General features: G+C 41.7%; 2 protein-coding genes across 5 annotated transcripts in view; one reads left to right on the top strand and one right to left on the bottom strand.

The window, feature by feature from the left end:
• The window catches only part of LOC308358330 (uncharacterized protein), a gene marked incomplete at its 5' end in the record, with an annotated part of 31932 nt that extends 16220 nt beyond the window's left edge, over nucleotides 1-15712 (bottom strand). The window contains one exon of the mRNA XM_080828516.1: nucleotides 15625-15712. Coding sequence (XP_080684642.1) covers nucleotides 15625-15712 — 88 coding nt within the window. The remainder of the gene's footprint in view (nucleotides 1-15624) is intronic.
• The window catches only part of CTCF (CCCTC-binding factor), a 52493-nt gene that overhangs the window by 13469 nt on the left and 13641 nt on the right, over nucleotides 1-25383 (top strand). For all 4 annotated transcript variants that reach the window (XM_080828247.1, XM_080828245.1, XM_080828248.1 and 1 more), the window contains 4 exons: nucleotides 16354-17143; nucleotides 17502-17672; nucleotides 22486-22619; nucleotides 24220-24340. In XM_080828247.1, the coding sequence (XP_080684373.1) occupies nucleotides 16363-17143; nucleotides 17502-17672; nucleotides 22486-22619; nucleotides 24220-24340 (1207 nt within the window). In that variant the 5' untranslated portion in view covers nucleotides 16354-16362. The remainder of the gene's footprint in view (nucleotides 1-16353; nucleotides 17144-17501; nucleotides 17673-22485; nucleotides 22620-24219; nucleotides 24341-25383) is intronic.

Raw genomic sequence — 25383 nt, 5'->3', positions numbered from 1 at the left:
GGGTTAAGCCTCTGCCTTTGGCTCAGGTCATGATCTCAGGGTCCTGGGATCGAGCCCCACATCAGGCTCTCTGCACAGCGGGGAGCTGGCTTCCCCCTCTCTCTCTGCCTGCCTCTCTGCCTACTTGTGATCTCTCTCTATGTTACATAAAGAAATAAAAAATCTTTAAAAAAATAAAAATAAAATAATAGAGGGTACCCTAATTCCTTTCAGTATTTCTTGTGTCCCTATTCTATTTATATCTTTAACTTTCTACTCCAATTAAAATTTTTTGTTGTGAATATATGTTGAGACTAGAAAATAATAGTGACATGGTTAGCTCTTTAGAATAGAATTTTTTTTAAAGACTTTTTTTATTTATTTGACAGACAGAGATCACAAGTAGGCAGAGAGGCAGGCAGAGAGAGAGGAGGAAGCAGGCTCCCTGCTGAGCAGAGAGCCCAATTTGGGGCTTGATCCCAGGACCCTGAGATCATGACCCGAGCCAAAGACAGAGGCCTTAACCCACTGAGCCACCCAGGCGCCCCTAGAATAAATTTTATCTTTTTTTTTTTTCTTTCCGTTCCCTTGTCAGACACGGTCTTTGATTCTTCTCTCCTTGTCATGTCTTTTGGGTATTTACAAATACATAATTTCCCCCACAGTTTCTTGGTTAAGCTTTTGCCTTTATCTCCTTTCCTGTATTTGTTTCCATGTTTTTAAGGAGTAGCCAAATTGACAATTTACTTGTTTTCATAAACTAATATTAGTTTAAAGTAATATTCTGTTTCTTGCATTGTTTAAACTTCTGTATGTCTCTCTTCCTATACATGTATATCCTTTTTCTGTTTTTCAGATTTCTTTTGTTCTATTGAGTAGCACTTTAGCTCTTATCCATACTTTATGCTACTACAGTGTTTAGTCACTAAGAATATCTTAGAACTTTTTTTTTCAATATAATATAACTGTTACTTGATCTTTGTTCAGAAACCTCATATTGCCATTTATTATCATTATTATACCTTTAGTATGGGTAAGCATTGTTGAATTTAACCTGTTGGCTTCTGATTTAACACTGACCTTATAGGAGACTCCATTTACCAATTAAAAATGGTCTTGAATGGGGGCACTTGGGTGGCTTAGTCGTTAAGCATCTCCTTTGGCTTGGATCATGATCCCAAGGTCCTGGGATCAAGCCCTGCATTGGGCTCCCTACTCAGCAGGAAGCCTGCTTCTCCCCCTTCCACTCCCCCTGTTTGTGTTCATTCTGTCACCGTGTCTTTCTGTCAAATAAATAAATAAAATCTTTTTTTAAAAAGGATCTTGGTTTCACCAAGTAGCCTTCATAAGTGAGTACTGGGTTATAGAGATACTCAAGCATTGACCACATGGTCACTGAGACACATTGCAAAACCAGAAGTTCACTCTTACTACGTATGTCCATTTTTCTTCTTTTTAATTTTTTTCTTGTGTGATGTGTTGAGCTTGTTCATACCTTGTAGAGAAAGATTTTGTTATTGACGGTACCCATGGTAGAGGTAAAACTTTAGGACTTCGTTCTTTGGTTGTACATTCCATTATTGCTTATTTGGGAACCATACTAGTTTTGAGGTAAACTTTGTAGATTTTTCTCTAAATAACAAAAGTTATTTGTTCTAAAGAATGAACCAAAAATTCTCTTAGTAGAAAGCCATGGGTATTTGAGTAGCTTGGATTTATGTAGACCTGTATTTAGGGTGGAGAACTATTGTATTCTAGGTCACTCAGTTTGGAGCCATGATCAGCAGAGGTTCTATATCAGTCACTTTTGGGGACCTTTTGGAATAAAGTCTCTTCCACCCTAGATCTGCTGAGCCAGAATCTGTGGAATCTATGTATTTTAAAGCTCACCAGGTGATTCTGGTATCATCCAGGTTTGGGAACCACTGCTCAGGTAGAATCTGCTCCCAAATCCATAGATGTGCCTACTGCATGTTCTATAAATTCTATATTGTGTGTGTGTAATCTGTTCCTTTTTATGACATATTTATTTATTCAAAATAATAGACTTGCCATAGGGGCGCCTGGATGGCTCAGTGGGTTAAACCTCTGCCTTCAGCTCAGGTCATGATCCCAGGGTCCTGGGATGGAGCCAGCATCGGGCTCTGCTCAGCAGGGAGCCTGCTTCCCTTCCTCTCTCTCTGCCTGCCTCTCTGCCTACTTGTGATCTCTCTCTGTCAAATAAATAAATAAAATCTTAAAAAAAAAAAATAGACTTGCCATAGATCCTCAGCCTTCCTCATATTCTCAGCAGTGAAAGACTGTAGGACTGCTCCAAAGACAGTGTAACTCTGAGGTGCTTTCAGGGCTTAGAGCAAAGCATAGAGAGATATCGTAGTTCCTGACATTGTCACCCTTGGGAGCACAAGAAGAAGTGAGGCATTAAGTTGCTGTATGCCCGCAAAAGTGTCATTCGGACTGTAAAAAGGCAGAGAGGGGTAGCATGTGGCTGGGAACCAGCTTTCACTTGGTACTATGGCACTAGTGTGTTGACTCCCAGATAAACTTTGTCTTCGGTTTCATGTGTAAGTGTTCAACAAGTGAAATAAACAGGCTACCTTTATTGAGGAATCAGAACATGGCCTCTGAAGCCAGGTCACCCTAATAAACCTGAGATGGTTTAGTACGTTTCCATTCAGTTGTGTTGAATTTATTTGCAGAGAATTTGTCTGATTCCATACATATTTAAATTTTTTCCCCACCTACAGTCTCCTCTTTTAGCATGTTCCTCTCTACTGTAGTTTGCCTATCAAGGTCCATCTCATCCTTTAAGATCCAGCTTTAGCGTTTTCTTTCCTAGAAGCCCTCTTTTACTCACTTAAGCCATCCTTTGTGCCAGGGTGGTGGGAAGTATGTTAATCCCTGTTACAGCACTCATCACACTACAGTGGGCCCTTAAACAATGTGGAGTTAGGGATGCCAGTGCCCCCCACACTCCATCTCCAACTCGAAAATATGGGTATTACTTTTAACTCCCCCAAAACTTAACTACTAACAGCTGTTGACCAGAAGCCTCACTAATGATCTGAACAGTTGATTAACACGTTTTATATGTTACATGTATTATATACTGTGTTCTTACAATCATGGGAACTTGGGATCACTATTTCTTGGGAAGAGTGTATAGATAGTCTTCTAATATGCTTCAGGAAATAAGTTGGATTTTTTTAGCAATCAGTTGTCCCTTGTAGAGGACAGCAGTATATTAAAAAGTGGTAGTTTTATTTGTAGACTTCCAGGAAATCATCCTTTTCTACTATCTTATTCTTCATACCCATCTATTATTCTTAGAATATGTGTATTTTTTAATAACTGAGCTCCCCAAAGGACTAAATTCTGTATTGATGAGTATAAAAGGTTATTTTGGTTGATTTCCTTTGGGAAATAATCTGACATACTGGCTATACAGCCATAATCTGGGTGATAAATTACTAAACCTTATTGTCAACATCAGCAGAGTCACCTTTATTTTTAAAATATTTTTCATCTAGAACATTTATTGAGCACCTGCAGCGCATGATACAAGTGATTTTATTATTAGTTTTTAAAAATTTATTTTAAGGGGCACCTGGGTGGCTCAGTGGGTTAAAGCTGCCTTCGGCTCAGGTCATGATCCCAGGGTCCTGGGATCAAGCCCTGCATCGGGCTCTCTGCTCAGCAGGGAGCCGGCTTCCTCCTCTCTCTCTGCCTGTCTCTCTGCCTACCTGTGATCTCAGTCTGTCAAATAAGTAAATAAAATCTTTTTTTTTTTAAGTTTATTTAAAAAAAGTTATTTTAAGTAAGCTCTGCATGCATTGTGGGGCTTGAACTCATGACCCTGAGATCAAGAGTCGCATGCTCTACTGACTGAGCTAGCCAGGTGCCCCAGCCTTTTTTTTTATGAGGCGGGATTTTTTTAATCTAACCTATAATTGTGTTGTTAGGACATATTTTTTTTCTTTATTTAAGAAATAACACACACACCCACACTCAACACAGAAAAGAAATGACACAAACAACAATAAAGGAAATAAATTCATATAGTTAAACTTCCACTTAGCATACAATATTTTGATTTTCCATAAATTCTTTCCTGCTCTTGTCATGGGCAGAAAACATCTATATATGTTTCGTGTGACAGTAAAATCAATATTGAGTGTCTGCTGTTTACGTAACACTGTTTTGTATTTATTGGTGTAGAGGATACAGAAGTAAAAGGCATAGCTCCTCCCCTCAACAAGCTGATAGACTATGTGGGGAAAAGACATAATCATAGAACAGTATACTACAATGAAAACCAGACAAACATGAAGTCAGTTTGCACTTAAGAAGATGTGATTTAGGGACACCTGGGTGGCTCAGTTGATTAAGCATCTGCTTCGGCTCATGTCATGATCCCAGGGTCCTGGGGTCAAGTCCCACATCAGGCTCCTTGCTCAGTGGGGAGCTTGCTTCTCCCTCTGCCTGCTGTTCCCCTGCTTGTGCGCTCGCGCTCTCTCTCTGACAGATAAATAAATCAAATCTTTAACAAACATTGCGGTGGGGAAATATGTGTGATTAGGGGAACACTTGAGCTGGGAGGGGACAAGACAATAGGCACTTGTTTAGAAGATGCCCCCAAGATGAGTTTGGGTGGGTGGAAACGATGGGAATGGACTGTACAGAGTTCTGAGAGTGAAGCTAAAGAGTTTGGAGTTGAAAGGTGCCTGGCTGGCTCAGTCCAGACAGCATGTGACTCTTGATGTCAGGATCATGAGTTTGAGCCCGCATTGGGCATGGAGATTACTTTAGAAAAAAAGGAAAAAGAAAGAGTGTGGAGTTGATTAAATAAGCCTCAACCACCATGTGTTTTTGCACCTCATTTCAGAAAGAAGGTTTCATCAGGCAGCAATATGCTGGACAGATGAGTAAAGAGAGAACAGTTTGGGATGCTGTTGTTCCTTTCGGCTCTTTCCTACAATTGGTTAGTTACCAGGTTCTGTCCTCTGGATGCTACCTTCATCATATAGAAATTCAGTAGTTTATCAGAGAAGACATTTTAGTGGGGAACATTTATGTAAGGTTTGTGATTAGAATTCTAGGACACTGGGGCACCTTGGTGGCTCGGGTCACGGTCCCAGGGTCCTGGGATCAAGCCCCTCATTGGGCTCCCTGCTTGGTAGGGAGTCTGCTTCTCCCTCTCCCTTTCCCTTCCTCCCTCCCCTTCCCCCACTTATGTGCCCACATACTCTCTTTTCTCTATCCCAAATAAAATCTTTTTAAAAAAAAAAAAACAATTATTCTAGAAAACAGAAGGGTTATATATTTGTTTGGTTAACATGTATTCCTTACCCTCTGGGGTGGAGGATCCAGAGGAGCACAGTGTAATGATACAGAGGAGCATTGGAGCCAGGCTTTGTGTGTGCATTGTTCTGTTGAGTCTTTATGACAGCCTGTGAAGTGGATACCATTATTGTCCCTGTTTTGTACAAAAGGAAACAGAAGCACAGAGGGTAGCATATCTCACTCTGTGTCACACTGCTAGATTAGTAGAGGAACCAGAATTGGGACCTAAGCTTTCAAGGACGATCCATTCTGCTTCTCCTGTCCTTTCCCTCCTTTTTTCAATATGGAATGAGCATTTACCTCATATTAGGCATTATATTGAAATGTGATTTTTTCGGGGCACCTGGGTGGCTCAGTGGATTAAGCCTCTGTCTTTGGCTCAGGTCATGATTTTGGGCTCCTGGGATTGAACCCCGCATCAGGCTCTGCTCAGTGGGGCTCCTGCTTCCCTCTCTCTCTCTGCCTCTCTGCCTACTTGTGATCTCTCTCTGTCAAATAAATAAATAAAATCTTTAAAAAAAAAAAAAGAAATGTGATTTGTCAGTGTCTACATAATATTACACTTTGGATGTATCATTTTCCAGGTTTTAACTATTCACCTATGGTTGTACTTCTAAGTTGTTTATAATTAGTCAGGCTTAGTTAAAAGAGTTTGTGACTCTTGATCTCTCGGGGTCATGAATTTGAGCCCCACATTGGGTATAGAGATTAAATAAATAAATAAACTTAAAATAATGTCCTTATAATCTTAATGTTCATCTCTGATTATTTCTGGCATGAAGTGAAGCGGAGTTACTGGGCCACCAGTTTGAATATTTTGAAAATTCTTGATTTATATCACCAGTTACCTTGCTGATTTCATGGCACCATGACCAACATTAGGGACTATCCTTTAAAACAGCTGTAGCAGTTTAATAGACAACATGCTGTCATGTTACGTTAATTTGCTTTTTTGTTTGATTTAGTGTTAAAGAAGTTCTTTTTCCTTCCTTTCTTTTTTTTTTTTTTTTTTTTTGAGTCATTTATTTGTGTCCTTTGCCCAGCTTTTTTTTTTCCCTTTTGGTGTTCATCTTTTTCTCATAAATTTTATAATCGTATGATAAGGATGTTAATACTTTGTCACATATGCTACAAATACTTAACTTCTTTTTTGACTGTTTTCTTTTTAATTTTGTTCAGTGTTTTTGTCATAAGAATTTTTTAGGATGGGGGAGGGACACTGGATGGCTCAGTCAGTTAAGCATCTGCCTTCAGCTGAGGTCATGATCCCAGGGTCCTGGGATCGAGTCCTGCGTTGGTCTCCCTGCTCAACCAGGAGCCTGCTTCTCCCTCTGCCTTCCATGTTCCCCGCTTGTGTGCGTTCTCTCTTTCTGACAAATAAATAAAAATCTTTTAAAAAAATTTTTTGCAGGGGAGTCTGGGTGGATCATTCATTGGGCGTCTGCCTTCGGCTCAGATCATAATCCCAGGGTCCTAGGGATCGAGCCCTGCATCAGGCTCTCTGCTCAGCAGGAAGCCTGCTTCTCCCTCTCCTATTCCCCCTGCTTGTGTTTCCTCTCTTGCTGTATCTCTTTCTCTGTCAATAAATAAATAAAATCTTTATGGTCAAAATTTCAGTAATTTACTCTGGTTTCTCCCTATTATTTCTGGTCTTGGCACAAAGCCTTCCTCATTCTGAGATCAGAAGGCTCTTCACCTATATCTTTTTTCAAAGTGGGTTCTTTTTGTTGTTGTGTTGTTTTTAATGTGTGTGTGTGTCAATATTTTCCAAGTAGCTTAATAGCTTTTTGGCACTTTTTATGGAGTAATCCTCTGCTACCAACTAATTTTTAAAAAGACAGCTTTTTGTATTCTAGGGGTTGTTTCTGGATTGTCTCTTATGTTCAGATAGGCTATTTGTGATAGTGTCAGTTACACTACATTAATTATTGTGGCTTTATAACATGTTAATATTTGGAAATAGAAGGTTGCTTTCATTTTTTGGAAATTTTATTGCTCTCTTCATCATCTTATTTATTTTTCAGACATTTTGAGAATTACCTTATATAAAGGAGAAAGAATGAGGAGCTTTCTGATCTCCAGCCTTTTTTTTTTTTTTTTTTTTTTTTGAGAGAGAGAGAGAGAGAGAGAGAACACACGTGCCCGTAAAAGCCAGGGAGGAGGAAAGACAGAGAAGCAGACACCCTGCTAAGCGGGGAGCCCGACATGGGACTTGATCCCAAGGTCCTGGAATCATGACCTGAGGGAAAGGCAGATGCCTAACCAACTGAGCCACTCACACGCCCCATGTTTGGCCTGATCATGGATAAACATAGTAGCGTCCCTGTTTAGTGAGGTCTTTTATGTTCTTGGGAGAGTTTTGTAGTCTTGAAATAGGTCTTCAAATTTTTAGTTGAGGTTATTTTTATTTTGATAGGTTTCTTTTTTTTTATGTGAATTTTTTTTTTAAGATTTTATTTATTTATTTGACAGCGAGATAGAGAGCACAAACAGGCAGAGTGGCAGGCAGGGGGAGAGGGAGAAGCAGGCTGTCTGCTGAGCAGGGGGCCTGATGTGGGGCTCGATCCCAGGACTCTGGGATCATGACCCGGGCCACCCAGGTGCCCCTTGGTTCTCAGTTTCGGTTCAGGGTCATGAGATCGAGTTTTGCATCAGGCTTTGCACTGGGCATGAAGCCTGCTTGGGATTCTGTCTCTCTCTGCCCAGTTCCACCTTCTCCCTCTCTGTCAAAAAAAAAAAAAGAAAAAGAAAATCGGAACCCTAGAAAATACAAATTAGAATAGAAGGCTATTATTATATAGCTTGAGAGGGGGAAAAAAGTGATCAGGGTGTGGCCAACTAAAAAAAATGGTAACTCAGATCCTGCTACACAGGTCTTAACAATGAAAGAAAAAATTCCTTAGTTAAAGAAAAGCTTTTTCAAGCATGTAACTCGAAAATTTCTCCCACATATCCTTTAGTGTAAGCCAAGGGCATAAGGCCAAAACAAAACTTGGTGAAAGCAGTTCTGTAGGGGATAAGACCATGTGACACAAATATACCCAGCTTTTTTTCCTGATGGTCTGGCATAATTCTGGGATAAAGCCTAGACTAGAATGCTGAATTCCACAGAGAGGTCAAGTCAGATCAGGACAGAGAAAGTCTCCTTTGGATTTACTAGTTAAGGGCCATTGTACCCCTTAGAGCAGTTCAGTAGAGAATTTGGGGAACAGAAACCAGACTACTCCTGACAAAGGAGTAGAAACGGCTAGTGTGAGGTTGACCATGGAAGGAATACAGAAATGGCAGATGCTAAATTATCGAGTGGGTTAAAGAAGTTTTAAGATGTGAAAGATTTGAGCAACACAAAGCTGGCAGAGAAAAGACTGAGATATGGGACTCCTGGGTGGTTCAGTGGGTTGAGCCTCTACCTTCGGCTTAGGTCATGATCTCAGGGTCCTGGGATCGGGCCGCATCTGGCTCTCTGCTCAGCAGGGAGCCTGCTTCCCCCTTTCTCTCTCTGCCTACTTGTGATTTCTCTGTCAAATAAATAAATAAATCTTTAAAAAAAAAGAAAAGAAAAAACTGAGAGACAGGAGGGAGAGGGCTGATCCAGTAGGCTCCCAAGGTTGCAGACCAGGCCGCTTGGTAAGAACATGGCCAAACCATAAGGGCCCCTGTTACAGGCTAGGCTTTTGCATCCTCCCACTCAACCAGTATTCAGCAAGGGCAGATAAGTGCTCAGGTGCCAGTTTTCCTCTCTGCCGGCCCCGACATTTGCACATGCCAAGATCGCACTGTCACAATCTGAGGGAACCTTCTTTGGCCCTATTGTAGAAGTTGATCGAATGATTTTTCAAGATTTTATTTATTTGAGAGAGAGTGAGAGCTTGAGCAGGGGTGAGGGAGAGGGAGGAACAGAGGGAGAGGGAGAACCAGACTCCCCACTGAGCAGGGAGTCCTACTGAGGTTCCATCCTAGGACCATGAGATCATGACTTGAGCCAAAGGCAGACACTTAACCAACTGAGTCACCCAGGCACCCCCAGAAATTACCATTTAAAATAAATAAATTAAAACAAATGTTTGTAAGCTTCACTTTGTCACCAGGATGACAGAAATATGGAAAAGATCTTTTTTTTTTTTTAAGATTTTATTTATTTATTTGACACAGAGAGAGAGCACAAGCAGGCAGAGGCAGAGAAAGAAGCAGGCTCCCCGCTGAGCAAGGAGCCCAGTGTGGGACTCGATCCCAGGACTCCGGGATCATGACCTGAGCCGAAGGCAGATGCTTAACCAACCGAGCCACCCAGGTGTCCTGAAAAGAGCTGTTCTTCAGAAGACCAACCCACTTTCTAAACACCTTTGGTCAGTCATAGATTAGGGTCTACAGTCCAGTCTCCTTATTCCTTTTCCACTGCCATTGAGTTGAAGGTGATAGCCAGACATCCATATGGAGAGATCTCCTATAGAGAGTGAGATTAAGGAAATGCAGATATGGATTTGAAAGATCTCTGGAGACAGCTGAACTAAAAAGGCTGGCACCTGGAGTGGCAATAGAGAAAGGACTATTAGAGCCTTGATGTGTTGGAAGGGGCAGGTGGAGCAGCTCTCAGAGGCAAAGAAGAGACCCAGGAAGGACAGAGGGAGTAAAGAGGCTGATGAAGAAGGAATACAAGTTTCATGCTGTCAATTGCCAGAGAAACTGAGATGGAGGGTGAGGGGAAGGCCTTTGGGTTAGCTGTTGTGGTTCCTGGTATATGGTGCTTATGGACCAAGCAGAGGGACCACTGAGGCTAAAGAGGGAGTGGAGTCCTTTTTAGTATGGATTTGTTCTGAAGGCAACCAAAGCCTTATACAAGGGTGTGCAAACGAAATATATGATGTCATCTCATCTATATAAAAATACATACCCATAAGGGGGAAAACAAAACAGAAGGGCTAGGTGATTATCTCTAGGTATAGGGATTGTGTATAACTTTATTTTTAAGATTTTATTTATTTATCTGACAGAGATCACAATTGGCCGCGGGGCGGGGGGTGCAGCGGCAAAGCAGGTTCCCCGCTAAGCAGCAAGCCTGATACAGGGCTCGATCCCAGGACCCTGAAATCATGACCTGAGCCAAAGGCAGAGGCTTAACCCACTGAGCCACCCAGACGCCCCAATAACTTTTTTTTTTTTAAGATTTTATTTTTATTTTATTTTTTAAGATTTTTATTTATTTATTTGACAGAGATCACAAGTAGGCAGAGAAACAGGAAGAGAGAGGAGGAAGCAGGCTCCCTGCTGAGCAGAGAGCCCCATGTGGGGCTCAGTCCCAGGACCCTGGGATCATGACCCGAGCTGAAGGCAGAGGCTTTAATCCACTGAGCCACCCAGGTGCCCCTAAAGATTTTATTTTCTAAATAATCTCTACACCCAACATGGCGTTTGAACCCACAATCCCAAGATAAAGAGTCCCACACTCCACTGACAGAGCCAGCCAGGTGCCCCATGAATAACTTTAAAATATATATATTTTGTGTGCTTCACTTTTCAGATTTCTCTAAAAAGTGAAGTATATAAAATATGTATATTTTATATTTATATTTATATTTTAGATTATACTTTGATAATCTAAAGAATATTGTTCTGAAGGTACGTGTAAACCCCTTTTTAATAGTGTTGGTCCACAAAAATGTTTGAAAAATGTAGAAAGCATGGCTGACTGAAGGGGAGAGGCAGAGCATGAGGGGAGAGGAGGGGAAGTGTAAGAGTATTTTTTTTTTTAATTCAGTTTAACATATAGTATATTATTGGTTTCAGAGATAATTTAGTGATTCATCACTTGCATATAACACCCAGTGCTCATTACATCAAGTGCCCTCTTCAGTGCCCATCACCCAATTACCCCATCCCCTCCAGCTACCCTCAGTTTGTTTCCTGTAGTTAAGAGTCTCTTTGTAAGTGTATTCTGTGCATGTTGTGTGGCTAAGTGAAACTGAGTGGAAACAGCTGATTCTGTAGAGGAAGAGAAGAAATGGATCATAACTGTGGAAGGGGTGGGACGGCTGGCAGAGCACAGTCCTCAGGGAGTGGGAGGAGAGACCTGGTCCAGGCTATTAGGTTAGTTATTGATTCAGAGAAGGGACTCCATTCTCCTGGGGAAAGTTAGGTAAACAGATCCACTGCTTGAGGGAATGCTTTGAGTTTTCTAAGCAGTGTATGGGAGAGGCCTGTGCCTTGCTACTTTGTATCTGACTTTTCTCTGTAAAAACTGAACCTGCTGCTTATCTAAGACCCTGAGTAGAGGCTGATGTTCAGGAACCCTGTGCCCTGTGTTTTTTCAGTGAGAGAATACTCTGTCTGCTCAGCTCCCTGGCAGCACAGTTGGTACTCCTTGTACCATTTCTTTTCTACCTGGTTTATAATTCCAGTGATTTCTTTTAGGTTAGACTTGGTTATTTACAAGCAGGTTATTTATATTTAAAAGTTCTCAAATTCAAGCCAGAGGGGAGATGGGTTTTTTTGTGTTCTTCAAATTATATGTCTCACAACCTGACAGAGCTCAGAGATTAAATGTTTTTCCTTCACCAGTTTTGCAGTAGAAGTTATCTAAATAGCCTGGGATTGGGGCGCCTGGGTGGCTCAGTGGGTTAAAGCCTCTGCCTTCGGCTCAGGTCATGATCCCAGGGTCCTGGGATCGAGCCCCGCATCAGGCTCTCTGCTCAGCGGGGAGCCTGCTTCCCCTCCTCTCTCTGCCTGCCTCTCTGCCTACTTGTGATCTCTGTCTGTCAAATAAATAAATAAAAATCTTTTAAAAAAAAAAAACAACTTAAAAATAAAATAAATAGCCTGGGATTATGTAGTGATTGTCTGGCAGGGTCAGTATTAGCATTTATGGCTTATGAATTTTTTGTTCTCTCTTCTTTGGTATTTTTCCCAAGAATGTCACCAAGGTAGATGGGCTTTTTCTCTGTTCCCTAATTCTAGCATTTGGAATTATCCATTCTTGTTGGGGTACTAATTTGGGGACCTTCCTGGCCTGAAAATTCTCTTTTTAAAAAATCTGTGAAGAGCAATGGTATAAAGTAGTACTTCTCAAATTTTAATGTAGGAAATCACTTGGAGATCTATTAAATTGCAAGTTCTGGTTCTGTGGGTCAAGAGGAGAGCCTGAAGGGGCGCCTAGCTGGCTCAGTTGGAAGAGTGTATGACTCTTGATCTCAAGAGTTGTAAGTTTGAGCTCCATGTTTGGTGTAGCGATTACTTAAATAAATAAAAAACTTAAAAAGAATTGTTTAAGGGAAGCCTGGGTGGCTCAGTGGGTTAAAGCCTCTGTCTTTGGCTCAGGTCATGGTCCCAGGGTCCTGGGATCGAGCCCCACATCGAGCTCTCTGCTCGGCGGGGAGCCTGCTTCCTCCTCTCTCTCTGCCTGCCTCTCTGCCTACTTGTGATCTCTGTCTGTCAAATAAATAAATTAAATCTTTAAAAAAAAAAAAAAGAATTGTTTAAGAGAAAAGAATAGAGGGGCGCCTGGGTGGCTCAGTGGGTTGATCCTCTGACTTTGGCTCAGGTCATGATCTCAGGGTCCTGGGATCGAGCCCCGCGGCTCTCTGCTCGGCGGGGAGCCTGCTTCCCCCTTCCTCTCTGCCTGCCTCTCTGCCTACTTGTGATCTCTGTCAAATAACTAAATAAAATCTTTAAAAAAAAAAAAAAAAGAAAGCAAGAAAGCAAAAAGAATAGAGCCTGAAGTTTTGTGGGGGGTTTTTTTTGTTTTTGTTTTTTTAGATTTTATTTATTTATTTGACAGAGATTACAAGTAGGCAGAGAGACAGGCAGATAGAGAGGGGGAAGCAGGCTCCCCACCAAGCAGACAGCCCGACTCGGGGCTCAATCCCAGGACCCTGGGATCACGACCTGAGCCAAAGGCAGAGGCTTTAACCCATTGAGCCACCCAGGTGCCCACATTTTGTGCTTTTGATAAGCTCCACGGTTATGCCATTGCCGCTGGTCCTTGGACCATGCTTTGAGTAACAAAGATATATAGCAGTGCTGTCCAACACAGTAATAGCACCAACCCCATGGGACTGTTGAGAATTTACAGTGTGACTAGTTCACATTGGTTATGTAGAGTTCTCCATACCTACCCGCTTTACCTTAAACCATTGTACCTGTTCTGTCCCTTAAATTAGGTAGTAACTCCTTAGAGGTGCCTGGCTGGCTCAGTCAGAAGAGTATGTGACTCTTGATCTCAGGGTTGTGAGTTCAAGCCCCACGTTGGGTATAGAGATTACTTAATTAAATAAACTTCTAAAAATACTTAAATATGGGGTGCCTGGGTGGCTTAGCCATTAAGCAGCTGCCTTCGACTCAGGTCATGATCCCAGTCTCCTGGGATCAAGCCCCGCGTCGGGCTTCTTGCTTAGTGGGAAGCCTGCTTCTCCCTCTCCCACTCCCCCTGCTTGTGATCCCTCTCTCGCTGTGTCTCTCTCTGTCAAATAAAATCTTTAAAAAATATATTATAAAAAAAATACGTAAGTAAGTAAAATAGATAGCAACTCCTTGAATGCAGGACCAGGCCTCACCCATCCCTCTGTGGTCTTTGTACTGCCTTGTAGGTGGTTCTGACTGCCTGTGTGGGTACAGTGTTAAGGTGCCCCGACAGAGAATTAGAGAAATGTGTCTCTAATGGAAGTACCAGAATCTTCATTTAAGACTAGGGCAAGAATACAAAACACTTTAATTTTTAATTAACCTTGTATATACTTAAATTATTTTGTGAATTAGATGATTGTTCAGGTCCGTTTTACTCTTAGGTGTCTGGGTACTTTGGTACTCAAAAGATTTAAGAGCCAGAAACTATGAATTGGCTCATTTTTCTTTTCCTTTTTTTTAAAAAATCTTCAGTTAGCAGTATCTACCAACCTAGTCATAGTGCTGTGAAGCAACAATGTCTTGTTGTACATGGTCCCTGTCCTCAAGGAATTCATGGTCTCACAGAGGAGAGATACATGAATGTCAATTTGATGGTATGACACAGGAGGTAGTGTTGTGTGGTAGCCACAATCAGGACCATTGGAGTCTGGATCCAAGGTTTGATTCTGGCTCCAAGAAAACAGGGTGAGAAAACACTATGATAGGATATTTTCTAAGGTAGAATTTAGCTAAAAATAGCAAGGCCTTCTGCCAGTGTTTTTATTAATAGATACAGGAAATGTAAAGGATTTCAACTAGTTTTGTTAATAATTCTTTAATATCATCAAATACCCAGAACTGGGGAAAAAAAAATCCAGAGATGAATCTAATTGTCTCATGTCCTATTTTTTAAAATAATTTGTTGGTTTGAATCAGGATCCAGAAAGGTCCATATGTTGTGGTTGATTGCTGTATTTCTTTATTTTTTTTTTTAACATTTTATTTATTAGAGAGTGCGCACACAAGCAGGGGGATTGGCAGGCAGAGGGAGAGGGAGAAGCAGGCTCCCCACTGAGCAAGGATCCCGATATGGAGCTCAATCCCTGGACCCTGGGATCATGACCGAAACCAAAGGCAGACGCTTAACTGAGCCACCCAGGCGCCTGCTGTATTTCTTTAAAGATTTATTTATTTGAGAGAGAGCGTATATACACTTATGAGCAAAGGGAGGATTAGAGGGAGAGTCTCAGGCAGACTCCCCGCTGGGTGCAGAGCCCTATGCCTAGCTTGATTCCAGGGCCCTGAGATCATGACCTGAGCTGAAACCAAGAGTTGAACTGACTGGGGCGCCTGGGTGGCTCAGTCGTTAAGCAGCTGCCTTAGGCTCAGGTCGTGATCCCAGGGTTCTGGGATCAAGCTCCACATAGGGCTCCTTGCTTCATGGGAAGCCTGTTCTCCCTCTCCCACTCCCCATACTTGTATTCCCTTTCTTGCTGTGTCTCTCTCTGTTAAGTAAATAAAATCTTAAAAAAAAAAAAAAGTTGGACTGACTGAGCCGCCCAGGTGCCCCAATACTGTATTATTATTTTTTTAAAATTTGATTTATTTATTTGACAGAGTGAGGGCACAAGCAGGGGAAGCAGTAGAAGGAGAGGGAGAAGCAGGGAGCCCAGTGCAGGGCCGATCCCAGGACCCCAGGATGATGACACGAGCCCAAAGCAGCCACCCAACCATTTGAGCCACCAAGGAGCCCCCGAGTACAATATTTCTTAGATCTCTTTTTGTCTGTCAGCGTTTCTCAACCTCAGTACTATTGACGTTTGTGGACCAATAATAATTCTTTGTTGGGAGGACTGAACCTGGGCGTAGCAGAGTACTTAGTGACATCTTTGGCCTCTACCCACTAGATGCTAGTGGCCCACCCACCCTGGTAGTGACAACCAAAAATGTCACAGGCCTTGCCAAATGCCCCCTGGAGGTAGTCATCCAGGTTGAGAACCATTGATGTGTACATTCTCCGTCTATCCTTCTCATTTTTGTCTTGGTGATTTATTTGCAGAAGAAACTGGGTAGTCAATCCTGCAGAGTTTCCTTCAGTCACAATTACACTGATTTCATCCTGGTAGTATAATTTAACATATTCTCTCACCAGGGCGTCTGGGTGGCTCAGTTGGTTAAGTGTCTGACTTTGACTCAAGTCATGATCTCAGGGTTCCTGGGATCAAGCCCCACATCAGGCTCCTTGCTCAGCAGGGAGTCTGCTTCTTCCCCTGGCCCCCTCCCCCCTGCTTGTAAGCACACGTTCTCTCTCTCAAATACGTTCTCTCTCTCAAATACGTAATCTTTAAAAAAAGAAAGAAATTCTGTCACAAGTTTCCTGTTAATTGGTGGTTGGATTTAGAGACTTGATTACTTTCAGATTTTTTGTTTTATTTAATAAGACTGCTTCATTATAGTAGTTTGTTCTTTCATCAGGAGGTTCATAATATCTGTTGTCTTTTAGAATATTAACAACCATTGATTACCTAATTCATTTTTCAAGGGTGCTTTTGTTTTAAAATGTATATATTTTCACTTAGACAAGCTTTATTTTAAATAACAATCTGTGGAATGAATGAAAGAATAAATAACAATCTGTGTTCTCCCTTAATAAAGGAAGGGGAAATGGAAGGTGAGGCGGTTGAAGCCATTGTTGAAGAGTCTGAAACTTTCATTAAAGGAAAGGAAAGAAAGACTTACCAGAGACGCCGGGAAGGGGGCCAGGAAGAAGACAGTTGCCACCTGCCCCAGAACCAGACTGATGGGGGTGAGGTGGTCCAGGATGTCAATAGCAGTGTACAGATGGTGATGATGGAACAGCTGGATCCCACCCTTCTTCAGATGAAGACTGAAGTAATGGAGGGTACAGTCGCTCCGGAAGCAGAGGCTGCTGTGGACGATACCCAGATCATAACCTTGCAGGTTGTAAATATGGAGGAACAGCCCATAAACATAGGAGAGCTTCAGCTTGTCCAAGTACCCGTTCCCGTGACTGTACCTGTTGCCACCACTTCAGTAGAAGAACTTCAGGGGGCTTATGAGAATGAAGTGTCTAAAGAGGGCCTTGCAGAAAGCGAACCTATGATATGTCACACCTTACCTTTGCCTGAAGGGTTTCAAGTGGTGAAAGTAGGGGCCAATGGAGAGGTGGAGACACTAGAGCAAGGAGAACTTCCACCTCAAGAAGATCCTAGTTGGCAAAAAGACCCAGATTATCAGCCACCAGCCAAAAAAACAAAGAAAACCAAAAAGAGCAAACTGCGTTACACAGAGGAGGGCAAAGATGTGGATGTGTCTGTCTACGATTTTGAGGAAGAGCAGCAGGAGGGTCTGCTATCGGAGGTTAATGCAGAGAAAGTGGTTGGTAACATGAAGCCTCCAAAACCAACAAAAATTAAAAAGAAAGGTAAAATGAGTTTATCCATTATATTCTCATAAAATCATTTTGGGATAAAGCAAATAACACAGGGTATATGTAAATTATTTTTTAGTAAATGGAATTTTCTTTTCTTTTCTTTTCTTTTTTTAAAGATCATGAGCTGGGTACCAGTCCTTTCAGCCAGAGTAACAGTTTTTCCAAATTCAGTACATTTTAAGTCCTGAAGACAAATATATTAGTGGCATGAAATAGTAACAATTCAATATGACTTAAGTTGGATTTAGTTTAAAAAGACTAATGAAATTTATTAGTAGAAATTTAACATTAGGATTAAACTTAACACTTTGAAACCTTGCAAGAAGTAAGTGTTTTGTTTTTCATATAGGTGTAAAGAAGACATTCCAGTGTGAGCTTTGCAGTTACACATGTCCACGGCGTTCAAATTTGGATCGTCACATGAAAAGTCACACTGATGAGAGACCACACAAGTGCCATCTCTGTGGCAGGGCATTCAGAACAGTCACCCTCCTGAGGAATCACCTTAACACACACACAGGTGCTGGATATGAATGTTGGGGGCTACAGCATAGCAAAGGCTAAAACTTAGGTTTTAAATATCATCCAGGCTGGTTCTGGTGGGAAGTTAAGAATGATTTTTGTTCTTTCTTATACTGTAATCCTGATTTATTATAAGCAGATGAATTTATAGACAAATGTAAAGAAAATTTAGTGGAAAATAATCCAAACTGTTAAAGGGTGGTGATCCAGAAAAAAATTATCTATGGCAGTTAACCTGTAATATTTCCTAAAGGACATCACCATTGTGTTGTTAAGGTTTTAACATCAGTGACAAAACATGACCCCCAAAATTCCCAGGCAACAGTTGCCAGGCACTATAAGGATGAACATTAGAAATAGCAACACAGGGGCGCCTGAGTGGCTCAGTGGGTTAAAGCCTCTGCCTTCAGCTCGGGTCATGATCCCAGAGTCCTGGGATCGAGCCCCGAGTTGGGCTCTCTGCTCCGTGGGGAGCCTGCTTCCTCTTCTCTCTCTGCCTTCCTCTTTGCCTACTTGTGATCTCTGTCTGTCAAATGAATAAATAAAATCTTAAAAAAAAAAAAAAAAAGAAAAAGAAATAGCAACACAACTGTGCTGTTGTAAAAACCATGGTTTCTGGTTGTTTCACTTCAACAAAGGTAAGTAATTCATAATCTCAGAATGGAAAGTTGAAGGTGTTACTCTAGCAATTCAGACACCTACTTACTTGTGCTCCATACATACTTTAATATTCTTTTTTTTTCTTAAGGTTTTATTTATTTATTTGACAGAGCGCACAAGCAGGGGAAGCGTGGCAGGCAGAGAGAGGGGAGAGGGAGAAGCAGCCTCCCAGCTGCACAGGGAGCCCGATGTGGGGCTCGCTCGTTCCCAGGACCTTGGGATCATGACTTGAGCCGAAGGCAGATGCTTAACGGACTGAGCCACCCAGGCGCCCCGTGCTTTAATTTTCTATATTAGCATCACGTTGGCTGTGGTCAGATCCCAGGAGTCACTAAAGTGGAGGGACTGCTGGAGCTCTCTTTAGGTTCTCTTCTGGGTTCTTTGCTCTTTCAGTATTGGCATTTGCTACTAGTGTTAATAGAAACTTATCTCGCACAGTTCTTGATGCAGAGTAGCTCTCCTCTCTCCAGATTCTCCACTTAACATAGCTCTTGTTTTTGATTTGATGGGCTGGTAGTTTACTGAGCATGACCAAGTTCAGTTTGGCCTGTAAGCAGTGTGTGCATTAGTATATTCTTTGCTAATACTATCTGGTCCCTTTTCATTATTTCTCTGCTTTCTTGTCAAGACACTTGATAAAATATTTTATTTGGTAGTTGGAAGACACTATGAAAGGGCATATGACTAGATAAAAGCGTTTGGTCACAAAATAGGACTTCTTAAAATGGGAGTGCTTGATGCAGCCACAGTGTGTCATGGTCTAGTCCTCAGGTTTGAAAATAAGAATGTGGTCCGTTTAGTCACTCAGAGCTCTTTTGGCGGGACCAGTTCATACTAATCGAACTCTATAGGGTCAGATGCAATCAGAAAATCAATTTCTGGGCCCCTGGGTGGCTCAGTTGGTTAAGAAACTGCCTTCGGTTCAGGTCATGATCCTGGAGTCCCAGGATTGAGTCCCACATCAGGCTCCCTGCTTGGCAGGGAGTCTGCTTCTCCCTCTGACCCTCCCCCTTCTCATGCTCTCTTTCCTTCTCTCATGCTCATGTTCTCTCTCTCTCTCTCTCTTTTTTTTTTTTTTAAGAAAATCAGTTTCTGATGAGGAATACACCTTTTCATTTTCTGAATGCAGTTGTATTGCATGCTAGGGGACACCCTTGACTATATCAATAAGATATAGTGATTGAAGGGTGACTTGGTAAGCCTGGACCCTGAGCAGAGGAACATAAGCAATCATGTGGTGCAACCCAGTGAAAATCTCTGTTGTACAGCAGTGTCTGGTACTTTCCCAATTGCCATGCTTATGTCTACCAGTAGTAGGCTTCCTTCTGTCCCCCAGATAGTACTAGGTAAGTAAACATTAGAAATTCTTGGTTTTCAGTTCAGTTTATCCTAACAGAAATGGACCTTGCTTTCCTTCTCGTTAATTGTTTTATTTAACTCTCTGTACTGCCAAACTCTTTTTCAAAGACGAGAACTCTGTCTTTCACTCCTACATCCCCAGTGATAATAAAAAAGCAAACTGAGCAAATGAACATTCCTTGAAATTTCTTAGTTACTATCATACTTTAATCACACTTCCCACTTGAGGGGTCTCTCAATCTCAGAATCCTTTCCACAGATGGCTGGTCCCATTCATTACATTGTGACTCTTTCTAATTCTGTTCTCAGAGGTAGCCTTCCTTTGATTTTGGTGTTCGGAGTTACTTTGTTGTCATCCCTTACCTGCAGTGCACAATTACAGCTGGTCCATAGTTTTTTGGTTTTTTTGTTTGTTTTGTTTTGGTCCATAGTTTTTGAGTAATTGTATATGAAAACAGCACTGTGTTCTGCTGTCAGCTTATCTCCTTATTGTCGTCATTACCTGGGCCTATTTCCAATGCTGTGTTTAGAATGTAAAGTGACTAGAGAAGATCCACTAACGTAATCAATCACTTATACTATAGGGCTGCTGTGTGAGGACATACTAAAAACAGTAAGATTCCTTCAGTAAAAGGGAAAAAGGGAAAAAAAGTATATTGTTTGTTTGTAAAAATGTTTAAATATTCCATGAATTGACATTCAGATCACAGAATATTAGATATGGATGTTTGGAAGAGATCTGTTAAGGGGTACCTGGCTGGCTCAGTCAGTAGAGCACGCAACTCTTGATCTCAGGGTTATAAGTTGAAGCCCCACATTGGGTGTAGAGATTTTTTTTTTTTTAATGGTAATCTTGGGGCACCTGGGTAGCTCAGTGGGTTAAGCCTCTGCCTTCAGCTCAGGTCATGATCTCGGGGTTCTGGGATCAACCCTGAGTGGGGCTCTGTTCTCAGCTGGTAGCCTGCTTCCCCCTTCCTCTCTGCCTGCCACTCTGCCTACTTGTGATCTCTCTGTCTGTGTGTCAAATAAATAAAATCTTTTAAAAAATGATAAAAATAAAAACGGTAATCTTGGGTGCCTGGGTGGCTCAGTGGGTTAAAGCCTCTGTCTTCGGCTCAGGTCATGATCCCAGAATGCTGGGATCGAGCCTCGCATCGGGCTCCCTGCTCAGCAGGGAGCCTGCTTCCTCCTCTCTCTCTCTCTCTCTCTGCCTGTCTCTCTGCTTACTTGTGATCTCTGTCTGTCAAATAAATAAACAAAATCTTTAAAAATAAAACAAAAATGGTAATCTTTTGGGACACCTGGGTTGCTCAGTTGATTAAGTGTCCAACTCTTGCTTTCAGCCAAGGTCGTGATCTCAGAGGTGTGAGATCAAGCCTGAAGAGTTGAGCTCTGCGCTCAGCAGGGGAGTCTGCCTGTCCCTCTCCACCTGCTCCTCCCCTGCTTGCACTCCTCCCCCTCCCATAAATAAATAAATAAAATCTTTTCTGAAAAAAGGGTGATCACATAAAAGGCAGTACTACTTTGTAAAGCCTGTGATAAATTTCCGGAATTATCAAAATAAATTTATATAGAAAACAAGCTATTACATTTGGTTTTTGGTTTTTTGGTGTGTTTTTTGTTACTGGTCAAATAACTGTTAATTCTGTGATCTCTACTTGACAAAACATTGAGGTTTAAGATACTGGGTTTTTTTTTTTTAGTATTATTTATTTATTTATTTGAGGGAGCGTGTACACATCAGCAGGGGTCTGGGTAGGGGCAGAAGTAGAAAATCTCAAGCAGACTCCCTAGTAAGCTTAGAACCCTATGTGGGGCTCCATCTCACGACCCTGAGATCATGACTAGAGCCAAAATCAAGAGTCAGATGCTCGGGGCGCCTGGGTGGCTCAGTGGGTTAAAGCCTCTTCCTTCGGCTCAGGTCATGATCCCAGGGTCCTGGGATCGAGCCCCGCATTGGGCTCTCTGCTCTGCAGAGAGCCTGCTTCCTCTTCTCTCTCTGCCTGCCTTTCTGCCTACTTGTGATCTCTGTCTGTCAAATAAATAAATAAAATCTTAAAAAAAAAAAAAGAATACGTGTATAAAAAAAAGAGAGAGATCTCAACCTGCCTAGCCACCCAGGTGCCCCAAGATGCTCTATATTTTTTTAATCAAGAGTTGAAATAGGGTGCCTGGGTGGCTCAGTTGGTTAAGCATCTGCCTTGGGCTCAGGTCATGATCCCACGGTCCTAGGATTGAGCCCCCCCGTCCAGCTTCCTGCTCAGCAGGGGAGTCTGCTTCCCTCTCTCCCTCTGCCCCTTACCCTGCTTGTGCATGCGTGCACACGCTTTCTTTCTCTCTCTCTCTCGCTCTATATCTAAAACAAATAAAATCTTTTTAAAAAAACAAAAAGAGTTGAAACAGACTTTTGGTCCAGAGTGATCAGAATTCAGAATTCATAAACTAGGGATAAAAATGATTTTGTTTTTTGGCTAGCAAATGAACTCATGAGTATAGGTAATATGCTCTGTGAACACAAGTCTTTCAATATCACTACAATGGTCTCTGGCCAACTGAGTGGAGTTTAGTAATAATTCTTGCCACGAGTATTTAAAAAAAGCAGTGTAGGGGGGCAGATTTTTGTATTCAAAAGCAACACTCTATTGACTTGTTGCTTTGGAGTTACTCTCAGGCTAGTGCAAGTTTATTGAGATGACCAGGGTTCAGCCTCATGCTGCAGTTCTCATCAGACATTGAACTGTCATTAACTGTGCCCTTGATTTTTTCTTCCTATTATAATCCCCTTTCTCTAGGTACTCGTCCTCACAAGTGCCCAGACTGTGACATGGCCTTTGTGACTAGTGGAGAATTGGTGCGGCATCGTCGCTATAAACACACCCATGAGAAGCCATTTAAGTGTTCCATGTGCGATTACGCCAGTGTAGAAGTGAGTGTTGAGCAACTTGTTGGTTCTTCTCTTAAGACCATGATTCCAGTATTAGGATAAAAACTACCCATACTGACTTAAGATGTCATAGAAAATCTTATGAAATTATTAACTCTCCCACTCCCCTTCCCCGCCACCCAAAATACTAACACTGTAATGAATGTGAAAGATTTACCCATTTTAAAAAACACTTGTACCACATGTTATCATCGGTAAGGCGTATGAAACATCAAAGAAACAAATAACTGTACCCAGCGCATTTAAAAATGAAAATTTGGAGGCACATGTTTGGCTCAGTCGGTTAGGTGTCCAGCCCTTGATCTCAGCTCAGGTTCTCAATCTCACAGTTGTGAGATGAGGCCTGGCATTGGAGCCTACTTTGGAAAAAAAAAAAAAAAGAAAGAAAAGAAAGTGTTACCTCCTTTACTGTTTGAGGCTACATCGTTATCAAAACTGGGTAAGAATGCTACCAAAAAGAAAAGGGCATCTTATTCACACAGAAAACTAAAACTAAATCAAATTATTCACCAAATTTAATAGTATATTTTAAAAATAAATGATTACTAAATAGAAGATATCTAAAATACAAGGAGAGTTGAACATCAGGAAATTATTGGTGTGTGCTACATTGAGAGGTTAAGGAGAAACCATGGGATCATTTCTACAGATTACTGAAAAACTATAAAATTTAGTGTTCATTACTGTTTAAAGTCCTAGCAATTTAAGAGTAGAAGAAAATGTCTTTACTATAAGGAGTATATACCAGAAACCTGCAATCCATCCTTTCCAGGTAACTGAAGCATTGGGAGTATGCCCATTAAAATTCGGAACAAGACAGGGGTGCCTGGCTGGCTCATTCAGAAGAGCATCCAACTCTTGATCTCAGGGTTCTGAGCCCCACATTGGGTATAAGATTACTTAAAAATAAGTAAATAATCAAAATTTGCAACAAGACATTTGTTCTTATCTTTATTGTTTCAACAGTAAATTGTCATTGTATTGGAGATCCCAGCTAAATAAGAAATGAATTATACATGGTAAAACGAAACTAAAGTATTGCAGATATACTTATGCCAAAAAATCCAGGAGTATCAGCTGAAAAAAAACTTAGAGCAGTAAGAGTCCATTTGGGTGGCCAGATACAAGACAAATACACAGAAGCCAGTAACTTACCTTTATGACACATAGCAGGAAACCGGCTCACATTCTAATAGCAATAAAATTATTTAGGGATAAAATACATCTGATACCTATGTATCTGGAAGGAAAGTGATCTGTAGATAAGCATGGATTACTTCAACTGTTATAGAGAATTTCAAATCTATACAAAAGCAGAAAATATATAGAAATAGACAAAATAAAATGATACATCCCATGAATCTATCACCCAGCTTAAATAGTTATTAATAACCAATCTTGAGTCATCTATGCCCCATCCATTTATTTACCCTCTTTGGATTATAAGGATTTGAGAAATAAAGGAGGAAGAAATATTATATTTTAGACCTTTTCTGTATTCTGAACTTCAGTGCCCAAAAGCGAAGCTTTTGTACCTAACCCATAGCATTCACATTACAGTCGATGTGCTTTCACGTTTCAGGTCAGCAAATTGAAACGTCACATTCGCTCTCATACTGGGGAGCGTCCGTTCCAGTGCAGCTTGTGCAGTTATGCCAGCAGGGACACATACAAGCTGAAAAGGCACATGAGAACTCATTCAGGTAGGACATCTTCTCTCTTTGTATTAATGAGCTGCTTTTCATTGGATCCCATGGGACCCTGTAAACCACCTCACACCCCTATTGCTCATCAGAGTGGGAGCTGGCATAAAAGTAATGAAATTGACAAATGCTTCTCTGGCATATCTTCTGAATTCATTGTTCTGAATATACACTGGAGAATGGGAAGTTTCACTCTTATAAGAAGTCTGGGTCAATTACCTAACCCAGCTCATTCAGTTTTCCCCATACTGTCTTTTCCAAAAAAAGAAAAATTTGTAGGGGTGCCTGGCTGGCTCAGTTGGTTGAGTGTGCACCTCTTGATCTCAGGGTCATGAATCCAAGCCCCATGTGGGATGTAAAGATAACTGAAAAAGAAAAATTTGCAGGTCCTTCTGTTGTACCATCTCCTGTCCCCCAAATACAGGCCTTCTAGGAGTTCTATCTCTCTCTCTCTCTCTCTCTCTCTCTCTTTTTCTCTCTCTCTCTCTCTTTTTCTCTCTCTCATGTGAGTGACTCTGGTGGAGCTGGCGGAGCAGAGCTAGCAGGAGCAGTTTAGGACTTGATTGTCATCTCTTAAGAACGGCTATGGGGGGGTGCCTGGGTGGCTCAGAGGGTTAGGCCTCTGCCTTCGGTTCGGGTCATGATCTCAGGGTCTTGGGATCGAGCCCCACATCGGGCTCTCTGCTCAGCAGGGAGCCTGCTTCCTCCTCTCTCTCTGCCTGTCTCTCTGCCTACTTGTGATCTCTGTCTGTCAAATAAATAAATAAAATCTTTAAAAAAAAAAAAAAAAAAAAAAACGGCTATGGGCCATGTACCCGGCCTGAGGCTTGGGCTAGCTGGGTAACACCTGAGGATTCTCTCTAGCTTAGCTTTTCTCCCACCTGATTGCAGCTGAATTACCACCCAATTAAATGATGGTGCTCGGGACGCCTGGGTGGCTCAGTGGGTTAAAGCCTTGGCTTGGGTCTTGATCCCAGGGACCTGGGATCAAGCCCCGCACCAGGCTCTCTGCTCAGCAGGGAGCCTGCTTCCCTTCCTCTCTC

Source organism: Martes martes, assembly GCF_963455335.1.
Source record: "Martes martes genome assembly, chromosome: 17".
Lineage (NCBI taxonomy): Eukaryota > Metazoa > Chordata > Mammalia > Carnivora > Mustelidae > Martes > Martes martes.
This window is presented reverse-complemented; position numbering and strand designations above follow the sequence as displayed.